This window comes from Cryptotermes secundus, unplaced genomic scaffold (assembly GCF_002891405.2).
Source record: "Cryptotermes secundus unplaced genomic scaffold, Csec_1.0 scaffold557, whole genome shotgun sequence".
Taxonomy (NCBI): Eukaryota; Metazoa; Arthropoda; class Insecta; order Blattodea; family Kalotermitidae; genus Cryptotermes; species Cryptotermes secundus.
In genome coordinates, this window is record NW_019735564.1 from 1127275 (window position 1) to 1140351 (window position 13077).

Below are 13077 nucleotides of genomic sequence, written 5' to 3' on the forward strand. Positions count from 1 at the left end.
GAACTATACGCGCATCATCTGGCAGCGAGGAGGGGGAGGAGCCCACGTCAAAGGATCACAATAATAAGAGGCGACATCACCGTAAATATACTGCAATGGAAGTGAATCTGGAGAGGGGGAAAAAATATGATCCAGTTGATCTCCCCAACAAAAGTACTGTGCTAGAGGTCTGCACAATATCTCTAATTGTTATGGTGGCCATTGTCTAGCAGTGGGTTGGGCATCGTCATTTATTTACCCAACAGTTGCCTAACTACGGCTATCCCTATCAGTCATCCTGTCACGATACACGTATGTTTAGTGTTATGTACTGCTACCCAGATTTTTCCATTTTCCAGTTAGCCAATCAATCGGCTATGGATTTATCAAAGGGTCGATAATGAAAGAATAGCTTCGCAGACGAGTCTGTGCCAATATTGCAATAAATGCTACACTGAGAAGGCTGTAATTCTGATGTGTTCGTTTCGTACAGTTTCATCTTTCGAGGCAGTTAATTACAATATTGTCATCTCAATAACTGCCATTTCCTTCCAAACTATGACTCGTGCAATGAAGAATACTCTCTGGATCGCGAAATGTCATGCACAGGATGCCTAATTTCTTCAATTAATGTAGTCCTATATAATTTTCTGTTCATACTTGAATTTAGAAAATATATTACCTTCGGCCTAATTAAGTTGGGAAGGTCACAGGTTCAAGTCCCGATGAGGTCACTGGATTTTTTTTCAATTGACCTAATCCTTCCAGCCGCACTATGGCTCTGGGGTCGACCCAGCATCTAACAGAAATGAGTACCAGGAATATTCTTGGGGATAAAGGGAGGCCAGCGCATAGGGCTGACAACTTTGCAGCCATCTATGAGTCGACTGTCTAGAAAATGTGGGAACCTCAACATCTCACAACCCTATGGGCCTCCACAGCCTGTTACAGGGATAGTTTTACTTCACTTTACTTTAATCTAAACTAACAATTGACTACTTATACTTTTTAATTCCATATACATATATAGCATAGGCAAGGAGGATGAGGTGAGCAGGGCATGTAGCACGAATGGGGGGAAGAGGAATGCATATAGGACATTGGTGGGAAGGCCAGAAGGAAAGAGAAACCAGTGGAAAGACCAAGCTGTAGGAGGGTGGACAATATTAAAATGGATCTTACAGAGATAGGATGGGACAGTATGGATTGGATAGATCTGGCTCAGGATAGGGACCAGTGGAGGGCTCTTATGAACACAGTAATGAACCTTCGGGTTCCATAGAATGTTGGGAAATTCTTGAGAAGCTGCATATTTGGCTTCTCAAGAAGGGCTCAGCTACATAAGTAAGTATATATAGCACCATGTATCAACAAACAAAATAAACAAACTCCGTGGTTTTAGTCCACAAACGAACTATACCGACCGATTGACCGCCGCTTGCCGGCGAAGTTAGTGACAACTTTAGCAGATAGAGGGTGTCACGTGGTCAGCGCAACGAATCCTCAGGGCCATTAATTTCTGTTTTCTAGACCAGAGCCGCTATTTCTTTGAAAGAGCTCCTCAATTATCCTCACGAGGCTGAGTGGACCCCGTTCCAGACGTACTACTTCTCAGAAAGTGTGGTAGCGCCGGGAATCGAACTCGGACCTCTGGATCTTGAATAACCCACATACTTGAATAAGCTGTACATGACATTTTTTCAAAGAAATAAAAAAAATTCATGTGAAATTGTTGTGTATTAAAGCACATGTGCCAAGTTAAAGTATACATAAAATATATATACATATATATTATGTATACTTTAACTTGGCACTACAGCCCCAGTGGGCNTGTGTGTGTGTCTCTTGATTTTTCCTGTCAAACACAACAAAAACAAACACCAAATAACTAACTCACATTCCACTGTGCATATCTGAGTTTATTTTGTTGTACAGTGTTTCGGCTCATGGAGCCATCATCAAGCAATACATAAACTAATTTTGGTCAGTTCAGACTGTTGAAGAATAAGAAGTAACCCATATAATTATTATAGCTCAACATACCCCCAACTATGACCCAACACCAAGTGTCATCATTATAAACAACATAAGGGAGGACAGTTACATCATATACACATTTTTTAATCAATAGTCAACAAACTGAAATACAGTCATGAACAATAACAAGTCTGATACGCCCTTATTTAAACTGAAGATGAGAAAATATCCAGACCATATTTTTATAAGCTTAATATTTTAGCATTTTAATAATATTAAAGCGTTTGACATACTGTTACTGTTACTATTTTAAGATTGTAATAAGTTTAAATGCTTGTTTTATACATTTTAAACAAGTTTAGGTTCAGTATAGAACCACTTAATTTGTGCATATAATTTTGAATAGTAAAAGTGAGAGAAGCATACTGTATTGTCACTTTATTCTTAACATACACAAAAAAAAAAAACCTGTATGGATTCGTATAGAAAGCACATTTCAATAGCGTAAGACTTGCTCATGTATTGCCTGATGATGGTTTCATTAGCTGAAACATGTAGCCACCAGTACAAGCAAATAAACTCAGATATGCATAGTGGTATGTCAGTTAATTGGGGTTTGTTTTTATCGTTTGAAGGTAAAACAAAAACTCACATATACAAAATTCCAACATGATGTTTTTATTTACTTCCCAGCCCAGCACTTTCCACTAGGGGATTTGTTATTTTACAAATACACATACAGCTTCCTGCAAGAGGCTTCAACATCCCTCATTGAATTGCCCTAAAACCTTACACTTTGTGTTCTTTCACTAAGACTCAGACCTTTAACTGGCACATTCTGATTGATACTGCACATCCAAATAGTCAATGATCACTTATGTATTCACAAAGCTTTTCTTCTGTTTCATGAGAGTTTGCTTTCTTGCCATGGAAACCTCTCTGATTTTGCAGCTACTTGCTTTCTTCTTCCTCCAGTCTCTTACATATTTTTCATCACTTCTTTCTACCACTAGCATCATTTTCAGTTTTTAAGTAAACCTGATTGGCCATAAAAAAAAGCTAGTCTTCCCTGTGCTTAATTAAGCACCATGATATGAAAATGTATGGGTGAATGGAGGAATAGCTCCACCATTCTTGATTTCGGCACTAGATGCAGGTGAGTGGTCACCTTCGTGCCACTCCCTCCCCCATGAAAGGGACCAAAGGGAAGTTGGGTAGGCCTGAGAACCAGCCTGCACAATGTACAGAAGGAAAAAATCTTTTGTTCCCACCAGGAATCGAACCCTGATCATCCAGCCCATTGCTTTACAGACTTCCTGATCAAACCATAAACATAAGCTTTCACCATTCACGTTTAGTGGGCCATATGAGCAGTACCTCATGGATTAACTTCCGTTTTTACACTGCAGCAAAACACTGGCACACAAAAGTAAATTGGGAAAGATAAACTTTAAGCAGTGCTGCCCATATAACAGGCCACATGCTGCTATCAACCTTATATGTTATGTACCCCATATTTTGTTACTTTAATAAAAACGGGTGCAGAGTATCAGCGGTATCTTGGCATAGACACAGTTGCTGAGCAAAAAATTACTCTTCAGCTCAACAGCACTCAGAGCACTGATTTGGCATGCGGTAGCATAATTGGTTGAGACACTATCCTACATTCTGGAAGGTTGTGGGTTCGATTCCTGACGAGGTCACTGGATTTTTTCAATTGACCTAATCCTTCCAGCTGCATTATGGTCCTGGGACAGACTCAACCTCTAACAGAATGAGTATCAGAAATCTTCCCGGAGGGTAAAGAATGGCCAGCATGTAAGGTTGACAACCTCACTACAATTTGTAAGCCAATTATTTAGATAATGTGGGAGCTTCAATGTCTACAACCCTATAGCACTCCATGGCCTGTTACAGGGATAGCTTTACCTTATGTTTAGTACGTACCATCAACAAGTTTGTACATCCTAACAACTACAGCTCAGACTATTATACTTGAGTTCCAAATTTCATTTATAATGCATTCTGCAAGCACATTATGCACCTGCCATTTCCAACATAAGATACAGCCTGTCTTGGTTTATTTAAAGATGTCTTCAATGGCCTAAATTATATGGTGTACAATGATTTGTCAATAACAAATTAGAAGATGGATGTAAGCAATTATGACTTAACTTGAAGTACTATCCCAGCAACTGACTTGTGGGACTAAGGAATATCAAGAAAAATCTCACTATGATAACTGGTCTCTGGACTGAGATTTGAATCACAGATGTACTTAATATGAAGACTGCTACTCACTTCAATGCAATTTTGAATAAAAGTCTGGGATACAGGTACCAACATCATTATTATTTAATAACTTATTTAAGGTCCTTACATAGAAATCACATACTTTCTGTTCTTTGTTGCAAAACACCAGCATATTAATGTCTCATGTATAAACACACACACTGCAGGAGTTGATACCCTCAGCAGCTAAATTTGTGTATAACAGATTCCTACCTTATTCACACAATGTTTCAATAGCCATGGCCAGTTCAACTATATTGCATGTAAGGGTAAGTTTCATATATATATCAAGATTTTCCAGAGACACGGGCTACAGTACAGGCATACTTTGTTTGAAGACTGTCTCATGCCATTACAATTCATGATACTTCAAAACCCTTATCTATGCAAAAAAAAAAAAAAAAAGCAGAAGCTGATTACTGCTTCATTTTGAACCTTACATATCCATATGTCCTGCTAGTTCTGAAATTTTTATTACATTCTCAGTCATTAAAGCTAGACTAAAAACTTTACTATTCTTCTGACCAGCAAGGTTTCCATCATGCACTAACATTTCAGTCAATAACAGTGACTAATAGTGTTACACATGGATATCAAGTCAAATCCCAAAAATTGTACTTTTAATGATGATTAGCACTGCTAAGTTGAAGAAACTTTAACCAATATTTAATCCACCATCAGTCAAGTGTACTGCAAATTCATATTCTGTTCAAGTCTTTTGGACCTGTCTACCAACCAAATAATTCTGACTTCTTGGAAACTGTGAGAAATTTTCTAAAACCTGAAGCAATTAACTGAAAACAAGAAATTTGTAAATTTCCATTCAGTTATCTAGTTACAACAAGGCTTTACCTACTTCTGTGCCTTGACCACATATGCAAGGGTTGGTTATTTTGAATGAAACTGAAAATGCTCAAATGTAGCTAGCCACTGCTATTACAAATCTAAAATATTAGTCCAAACTTCTGGATGTCTTCCTGTATATAGACTGCATCATAAGTAAGACTTGTTTCAGTGCAGTGAGGATCATATATGCAGACTCTTGTAGTTGGTGAGTTTAGTAACTGACCTCTCCTTGCTAATTCACATGTTGTAAATGAACACAAAATAACTGTTTGTATGTAAATCAGAAGCAGCAAACGTGATGACAAAAAATGAAGACATAAATTTTCAAACTGTTACATAAAACATGGCTGCAAGAAAACATAGACCCCATGACAACTTGGCTTTTAGTATTCATTATAAGGGTGAATGAACTTTGAACTTCAAAATTTAGTTACTGAACTGATGTTTTTGAGGGACCTTACTATAGCATGATTATAGACATCTGTCCTGCGGGGTTTCAATGTAGTTGGTAGCCTACAATCACAAACATGAACAACTAAACTCACAGGTGAAATGGTAAATTCTTAGGCCAACAACAGTGACCTCATAACGATCAATACTATAATGATGCCAACAGTGCAGTTTTAACAAGTTTCACTTGTATACATATGTTCACAAATCACTTACTTCAAAATAAAAACAGACTGAAGCCATAACACTGCATGGTGGTGTTGGCACCCTTGCACTACCAACCAACCAACCATTCTGTTGCAAGCTGCACTCAAGACAGTTATGCCTGCCAGGGAAACATGAATCATGACATCCAAACCTGTTACCAGTATGTACAGAGACCTTCAATGGCCTTCAAGCAATAAAGGTCTCAAGACATGTTATTCCAATTCTGTATTTACTTTCAACATCCTCTCACAATCAAATTTCTGTTTAAGTTTGAAATAGTATGGTTTACCTTAGCTGGCATATTCTATAAGGACCAACTTTAAAGGGCTAACACTTCTTGCAACATTTGCTATAAAAATGTACTCACAAGTCATATAGGAGATCTCACATAAATAAATTATTTTAGTCTTTAACATATTACTTATTCATCTCACTTCTCATGAAAATATTATCCTGCATAGCAGTTGAGCATTACTTATGGTTACGATTTTGGGGTGTATTCTGTGACAGATTTAAGTAAAGCAACATGCTGAATATGTACTGTTAGTTCCTCGGAACTCTAGCTGTGGTAGAAGGGTCATATCATCTCTCGCGGAGCTGGGGGAGCAGTCTTATCAGCTTACGTCAGTGTGGGTACTACCAGTTTGGAATGTAGAGTCTTGGAGTGTGGTCAGGTGTATGGTACATTGTGTATCTACTCCTGGTCTCCAGAGGCAATGTTTTCCACTCGGGGAGTACCTCTGAACATCACCACAGAAAGCGTACAGCTTCATGTGCTCCACAACACCATTTAGCTTTCCACGCGGCTAAAGTTACAAGGCACTAACTACAGGCATGGGCTGGTATTACTAGCGTTAATGAGCATCATCCAATTTTATAAACACAAAAATGCTTGAGAGCCTCTTACAGAATTTCTATATATTTATATATTTACTGGGCTTCCTGCAGCACAAAATTAAATGAAACATAATGAACAGAACAAAGCTGCTCTGATTACCAGAATATAATATGCACATTTATTTGAATTCAAAGTCTGACAAGAACAGCCTGTTGTTAGTCTCCTGACATATGATAAATTCCCACTACTATTGAACAGATATCCATTACATTTAATACTATCAGTTCCTTCCATTAAATCCTAGTTTTAAAGTAGACAAATTCTCATCAACATCTACTTAAATATTTGTATGGAATTTATCACCATTATATTAAATAACATAAATTAAATATCAAACTTCTGTGAGACATCAGTCAAGCCTATCATCTGGTTTTAAGGGAAAAATGAATTGTCTTATTCTCAATTCAGTGGGTTAAAAAGGATTACAAACAATTTTTAGAACACAAAATAACGTTTTATGTAACACATAATAACATTTGAGAAATTGGGCATTGAATACAAAGGTGGACTTCCTGAACTGATTCTATGGCAATAATTTTGAAAAGCCCAGTTTCTTTATATGGTGATGGTACACTTCCTCAGGCTCTATGGATAAGAACAAGTTAAACACCTGAAGTACAAAGGAGCCTCAAACTTACAAAGAGCATTTTTATTTTACACATTTCTAATACACAGATCCCTGCATGAAAAAAAAGAGACTCATTTTTTATTAGACACCTGTTTCATATATATTTACCTTTGCATTCTTTAGCTATGCTACATGGAGTAGTGAAACTGTGTACCATTAAATCTGTGATGATTAAAGACAAAATGACTTTCATGGAATCCCAAAACTGCTTTGAACCATACGAATTTTGATCTCTTTTGGCCATAGGACATTCACTGTCTCAGTTGTTGCGATGGTAAACAATTACTTCTTAAGCAACAAAGACATATTGTTTTACATGCCAATTCTATGCCAAAGTTGTTATAACAAGAAGGTGAATCATTCCACATGTAAATACAGTTTCTAGCACAGAAACTTTGCACCCCCATTATTTCCTTGAAGCACTGACAATTAAGTGTCTCAATGATAATGCTAAAGTTCCTGATGTGACATGTATTGGGGCTTTAGCTCCTCTATTTTTGCAATGAAGTCCAGCTTCTCTATGCAACCCTCACATGTCTCATCCCAGTCACTCAGGATCTTCCTCAAATCCCGCACCTTCAGCTTCTTCAGGTCCACTGTTCGCAGATCTATGGTTTTATCTGCAAAATTACAAATGATCTTGTAGCAAATTCCTAATGTCAGCTATATGCATGAAACTTGATCCAAACTGAAATTCAAGCAGAACTGCCTACTATCAGTGTCAGCTTCTTCACACTTGAGAAATTGCCTTCTGGAAGTTCATATTTCATTAAATTTACAGTTATGGCTGAATATAAATTTTAGTTCACAAGTCTACATGAAATCCAAAGCTGAATTAAGAAAAAACTTGACTATGTAACATTTTTCATTTCACAAATCGGTCTCAAGTCACAAACTAATAAAAATTTCAATTTTGTAAAATCAAAGTTGAATGTACCTGTAAAACAAAAACACTAAAAATGACTGACTTGTTACAATGTTTAACATAATGTAACAACATTTTGCAATTAATGTGTAATTTTTAGTCGAGCAGCAGAAAAGGAACTGGACCTGAACACTAACAACATTCCAAAATTGACGGAATCTTGAGACTAGTGAATGTAAAAAAATGGAATATGGAAAGGCAACCACAAACATGCACAGTATGGCATTTAGTGTCAAAATTCAATTTTCCTCCAAAAATTATTAAATTGGGATTTCACTCTAAATATCTCACACTTAAGGTAAATATTAAGTCCCCACAGCAACTCACCATAACGTAGGTCACAGATTTGAGAGTCTTTCTTTTTCAATTTCTCACACACTTTGTCAGCAGGCATGGACCAAGAAAGTGGCTTTGACAGCTCTCCAAGAATGCCTGTAGCAGAGTCTTCCAAACCTCCCAGATAATAACACTGTCAAATGTAAATTGTGTGATGTATAGTACTAGATATTTATCATATTAAAACTGTTTACAAAATATGTTTAATTTCTCAGACACAGTTTAAAAATATGTATCCTGCAGCTCTTGCAATATTGACCTGTTTGTTTGAATCAAGCAGTTAGTTAATGCACAGAAGTTCCTTTCATTTTTTAAGATCTAAAAGTTTGTGATAGTATATTAATACAACTGTTGTGTTTCTGGACATTATCCATCATCCTGTTTCATATGTGTGTGAAGTTTCTTAATGTGTCTTAACTCTCACATATCATTTGTGCCTGCTTGGTTTGTATACCTTATCTTGTGTTAATGCAGGTGTCTGGAGATAGGGGCCAGCTCTATTGATTGGGGCCAATTGAGTAGGTTCCACATAAAGACGGAGACAGAACCCAGCCTCCAAACTGTGTTTTATATAAACACAGGATGATGGATAATGTCCAGAAACACAACAACTGTATTTTTATTTTTTGGTGAATCTTGTTATTCATAGTTTTGATATAAAATGTATAAATAAAAACTGAGCTCGCCACCAATAACAGATGGCACTAGCCATTACAGAAAGATGGGGAAGACACAGGAATTATGCCTGTGCCAAGAAATAGTACATGCAAATTTTATCTTAACAAGTCATGAGTAAGTTTTCCTTAAAATTTTATATTGCAAATGTGGTAATTAACATAGAATACAGTCACAGAAACTCTCAACTTCCGACTGCAACAAACTAAGCAAAACACCGACATCTCAAGTGACACTATGCTGATATTGACAAAATGCCATGTGACAGATATTTCCCATTGGCTAAAATGTGACCAATGCAGATACTGTATATGAATAATGTGTGGAATGGTAGGTATACAACTGACGAATCAATCGAAGCAATGAAGTCAACCTGAAAACGGCCTTAATTTTATACATCACCGTCCTAATAAATTAATGATGTCAGTTTTCACTCATTGTAATTTTATAGGCCACTATCAATCCTTTGCAAAATTTTTGTATAATATCTTTTAAAAATATTATATTTAAGCATCCTGTTGCACCCTACACGATAAATGATACAAACTCCGTCCCAAGTGCAAACAATATATATTATATGTCTTTGATCTTGTTCTCTTCTATACTACATGTTTCGGCCTCTAACGGCCATCATCAGGTGTATACTCTTACATTGCTGCCACACTGAACCCAGTCTAAAATTTAACATTTAAAAACACATTGTTATTTTCTTCGTTATTATCAACATCTACCTCGTTGATATCTGTCTGGTATGTAGATTATTTTGCACACATCAATTTTGATTTTCCTGTAGTAGCACTATAAAATCTTTAGTTATAATTTTAAAATCCTTTAAAATTCTCTCTAAATTTTAAATTTAAGATCTAGCCTTCATAGAGCACAGTTGGAACCTAGTCGCCATACAGGACAGTTGGAAGATAGCCGCCGCAGAATACTATTAAGGTGATAACAATTGTAAAGTGTGTAAGGTGGAGTGTCCAATAAAGAGTCGCTAAATCCGAGACCCACGTGAAGTTATTTGTCGCGTGATGCACCCAACACGTGACAATATTTTATTGAAGCCTGGCTCATTTCAAATTGTTAACTGTTTGCTATAATGCAGTAAGGAAGTTCAGAATGGCATAAACAATCGGTTTTACACAGTGAGAATACCACTAATTACACTGCTAAGTTGCACCTGATACTTACAAATCTGTTCTCCTTGTTCTTTGACGTCTTGCAGAATTTCCGGAATTCAGCTTCTATCTTTTTAGTGTCTGACCTGACATCTGGCGTTAGTGTGTTGGCGAACTTCTCCACTACAGTCATACACACTGCAACACAGCACGACATTTACAGGCACAGAACACAAAACATGAACACAGGCAAAAGGCAGGATCAATTTCAAACACACTGACAGAATTGTAAGTTGTTAACGCTGATGGTGGCAACTAAAAGGTTTGCTGAGTTCAGAAACCTTCTGTATTCAACACTGCTCAATCTAAAACTGGAAGCCACATAAAATTATTACTTTGACATTTGGTGAGTAATAACTAAATTCTTTCAATAATATTAAGAAATAAACAGCACTTTATAAAACTGCAACATATCTTGGGCTGATATGATTGAAGAAAGATCATGAAAAACGTGATGTTCTGGCTGCGAACAGAACTAAAGAATTTCAGTAAATTTCAGAAACATGGGAAGGGTTCATAAGGCACAAACTTGATACATTTTTGGATAGATCATAAACTGTGTATAATCAGAAAAAAGAACTGTAGTTTTACCTACTACAAACTCAGCACTAGCTGTAAAATCATATTGTTCTACATCACATAATAGGGTTTCTGCATCTCAAGAAACCTGTTCTGCTTAAGTGCATATTCAGCACCTATGATAGTTTCAGTTATAAACTGCCTCTGAAGTTAGTTGTTGTGTGAGGGGAAAACAGTACTGCTCCAAAATCCCTGATGTTTAATATTGTTACCTTCACAGTCTTCTTTCTTCAGCCCATATGTGGCATCTGCTAATGCCAGCAAAACGGCAACAGTTGAATACAAAGCTAGGTTTTTCATAGTAAAATTCTGAAGCACCTGGACACAAAAGTACCACTCTGTTAGAAGATAACTTAAAATAGAAATCAATAGTAAAAGCACTGTGAACAAGTTCAAAATGTATAACAAATAAGTCATTACTAATTTGTCTTCAGTAAATAGATACTTCCATGGACCCTGGTGTTCTGATGAGGATCATAAGTCATTACTAATTTGTCTTCAGTAAAGAGATACTTCCATTGACCCTGATGTTCTGATGCGGAACAAGTTAAAACCACTTCGCATGTAACATGCCTAACGGTGAGTATTCCAAAGAACACATGCTGCAATAGATCTTAGTACTTTGTATACAAGTTCTAGATCTATACAGGAAAATGCCCATACACATATCCATACAATACAGTCAGACATAGAAAATAATGTACAATAAATTGAGAGAACAGATGTTAACTATACACACAACTAACTATATACATGTTTATAACTGAGATCTTGATTTTAGTCTACTGCCATTACATAGTAATATAAATTCATCTACGAAGTAAAATGCATGAGCCAAAAGGATTTCTTCCAATACTACTCTGAATCGTCTCCTATTCCTCGATAAACCGGTAACAAACGTTATACACAAGACGCACTTTACGCGATAAACGTTCTGCCTGGTACATAGTATGTATTTTGTGCTATTCGTTTTAGTAAAGAAAAATTCACAGCCTTACCTCGCGAAAATACTGGCAAGAAAAGTACCGCATTCGTCTCGCCCTCTTTCTTCTCACGTCATATTTCAGACGTTTCAGACGAACAGTGGATGCAACACACCAACCAGATGGCGAAATGTCATTGGTTAGAATATTCATTTCCGCTCTGCGATACTCTTCCGGTTACGTCAAACGAATGGGTGACAACGTCTAGAAATTTAAACTTAACATGGCGGTCACTTACTTACTCATGGGTACTCATGGAGCTGAACTCTTCTGGAGGAGCCGCCAATTCTACAGCTACTCAAGAATTTCTCAGCATTTTATGGAACCCGAAGGTTCATTACCGTGTTCACAAGAGCCCTCCAATGGTCCATATCCAGAGCCAGATCTATCCAATCCATACCATCCCATCATATCTCTCTAAGATCCATTCTAATATTGCCCACCCACCTACGTCTTGGTCTTCCCTGTGGTCCCTGTCCTTCTGGCTTCCCCACCAATATCCTATACGCATTTCTCATCTCTCCCATTCGTGCTACATGACCTGCCCACCTCATCCTCCTTGACTTGATCATTCTAATTATACTTGGAGAAGAGTACAAGTTATGAAGCTCCTCATTATGCGGTTTTCTCCAACCTCTTGTCACTTCATCTCTCTTCGGTACAAATATTCTCAACACCCTGTTCTGAAACACCCTCAGTCTATATTCCTCCCTTAATGTCACAGACCAAATTTCACACCCATACAGAACCACAGGCAAAATTATAGTTTTGTATATTCTGATTTCTATGTTTTTGGACAATAGACAAGAAGACAAGGTTCTGGACTGAATGGTAGCAAGCATTACCTGAGTTCAATCACCTCTTAATTTCTTCCTGAATCAGGTTTCGTTCTGTTATCGTTGTTTACAAATACATATATGAACTGTGCCACATTTTCAAAACATCTGTTTCCTATCTTTATGTCATGATTTTGCCCTGCATTTTGGTGACGAGACAGTAACATATACTTAGTTTTCTCTGTGTTTACTTCTAGACCAACCTCTTTACTTGCGTCAATTAAAGTTTGTGTGTTTTTCTTTATGGCATCTACATTATCACCCAGTAGATTCACATCATCGGTGTAGACC

The 13077-nt window shown here is 37.0% G+C and overlaps 1 protein-coding gene across 1 annotated transcript; it reads right to left on the minus strand.

Moving 5' to 3' along the window:
• Positions 1-4287: 4287 nt before the first annotated feature.
• On the minus strand, positions 4288-12073 carry LOC111869616 (mesencephalic astrocyte-derived neurotrophic factor homolog). Its single transcript, XM_023861269.2, has 5 exons — positions 11966-12073; positions 11180-11285; positions 10402-10526; positions 8530-8671; positions 4288-7897 (listed from the first exon to the last, which is right to left on the minus strand). Exons 1-5 carry the CDS (start codon positions 11996-11998, stop codon positions 7728-7730), a joined length of 576 nt encoding a protein of 191 aa, XP_023717037.1. The 5' UTR covers positions 11999-12073; the 3' UTR covers positions 4288-7727.
• Positions 12074-13077: the final 1004 nt, after the last annotated feature.